The sequence below is a fragment of the Quercus lobata genome, chromosome 6 (genome assembly GCF_001633185.2).
Source record: "Quercus lobata isolate SW786 chromosome 6, ValleyOak3.0 Primary Assembly, whole genome shotgun sequence".
Lineage (NCBI taxonomy): Eukaryota > Viridiplantae > Streptophyta > Magnoliopsida > Fagales > Fagaceae > Quercus > Quercus lobata.
Genome location: NC_044909.1, coordinates 29,433,746 through 29,435,614, shown reverse-complemented (window position 1 = coordinate 29,435,614; position 1,869 = coordinate 29,433,746). Strand labels below are relative to the sequence as shown.

Below are 1,869 nucleotides of genomic sequence, written 5' to 3'. Positions count from 1 at the left end.
TCCATACACTCGGATAGTAAGGCTAGAGAGGCGAGCCATGGCCATGTCAATGGCACATTACTTGAGGGGGGCCACACCGTAGAGGAAGAGTTTCAAAGAGGAGGTTAGCCCTAATGTGATTGGAGGGATGGTAACTGCCACCACATTTAATGCACCCCACCAAACCCCCTGACCGCATTTATGTGGAGAATACCCCTAAACAGTGCTGTCTTGGTTGCTGTAACTCACAGAGGACTTGGGATGACATTTGATAGGACAAACACTCGAGTAGTGGCCTGCATAATCAACAAATAGAGGACCAAGATCAGCCAAAAGAGGCTATATAATGTGAGAGGTCCTCTAGGGAGAAAAGGGAGGGTTCATCTGAGAATCTGAAAAACACTTTAACACAAAGAACTGAAATTGTAATCAAGTCTAAGAAGAATATGCTCAAGAACTACTCTCCTCGGACTTTGCTGAGGTAGGCCCACATACAAAGAGCCTGTAATGACCGTTTTACCTATCCCATCTCCTAAAAACACGACATTCTTCTTCTCCAACGGAACTCTTACCATCTCCACATAAACCCCTGCCTTAATTCTTATCACAAACCTCTTTCCATCAACGGTGTTGTTGGGCGCTGCGTTCACCGCATCCTGCACCATCTTATAAGACCGATTCCTTCCATCCTTACTCACCGTCATGTCCACCTCCAAGTTTGTTGGAACCCCGCCTTTAAACCCCGCAATTCCAGACATCTTCACTGGCCCCCAAAACCCATCACGCTCGGTCCTCGGCGGAATCCACGAAGCAGTGTTGTTTCCGAAATGATCGTAAGAAAACAACAGGCTCAGCGCGTTGCTAGTAATGTTTATTAACAAGCCCACCAGCGAAAGTGTCTCGGTCACCAACTTTGTGTCATTTACTTTCGTGAGAGCTAACACGCAGTCGGTATGGTGAAGAAGAGAAGCGCTTATCCAAGTTCTAGAGCTTTTGAGGTTGCAGCGTGGGAGAGCATCATTGGTGGTAATAGAGATCCGGTATAGTGAACTTTTGAGAACTTCAAGACAGTTGTTCGAGGCTCTTATGCGGTTTTGGTCTCCTACGGCGGAGTTTATAATGTCGTTCACCTTTGATTGGACTGTACGGGTAGTTTCAGAGGTGACAGAAAGTGATGAGTAGATGAGCTGGAGAGGAGTTAGGTTTGGAGGGAGTTGTTTGGAATTGGATAACGAGCTCACGCATAGGTCAGGGAACTGAGTAGCTGCTTTACAGAGCTGTTGGATAGAAGAGGGAGGTGTAGGTGCAACATTGGTGTTGGAGGTTGAATGGTCATGGTTCGAGGCAGAGGAGAGAGAGAGGAGGGAAAGGAAGAAGAAGAAGAGACTAGTGGACCTCATGGTCATAGTCATGGTCAAGGCGGGTGATATATGAGAAGAAGTAATTAATTAATTAATTAAGGTTTTCTGTGATGATGAATGAATGTTGATTGTCATGGTGAATGTGTGTGTGTGTATATATATATATATATATATATATAGTATGGCGATGTGGATGATGGAATTAGGGTAAAGATCATGGAGTATTTAACAGTTGAATAATTCTATTCGACTGAGAAATTAGGGGAAAATAGTAAAATTAGAAAACTGGCTTCTCGGGGTTAGTGTGTGTGTGTGTGTGTGTGTGTGTGTGTGACGGAGTCACTGGGTTCATTTTGCCGTAGTGGGAAAGTGCAGTGAGTGATGAGTCTGTGTGTTGTCGGTGCAGGACGAATTCAAAATAGAAGTAAACTATTTTGGGCCTTATTGTTGAGAAGTGTAAGTAATGACTTGAATGTTTTTGATATATGTGAGTGAAAAAGTGTGTAATATTGTTTAAAATGTGAAAGAA

General features: G+C 43.9%; 1 protein-coding gene across 1 annotated transcript; it reads right to left on the bottom strand.

Moving 5' to 3' along the window:
- Positions 1–383: 383 nt before the first annotated feature.
- On the bottom strand, positions 384–1,391 carry LOC115950088 (probable pectinesterase/pectinesterase inhibitor 51). The gene has a single exon (XM_031067338.1). The coding sequence runs from the start codon at positions 1,389–1,391 to the stop codon at positions 384–386; it is 1,008 nt and encodes a 335-aa protein (XP_030923198.1).
- Between the last annotated feature and the right edge of the window lie 478 nt (positions 1,392–1,869).

What these genes read in the sequence shown, in the direction of transcription:
- LOC115950088 (XM_031067338.1), bottom strand. Translation starts at nt 1,391, where the DNA reads ATGACTATGACCATGAGGTCCACTAGTCTCTTCTTCTTCTTCCTTTCC.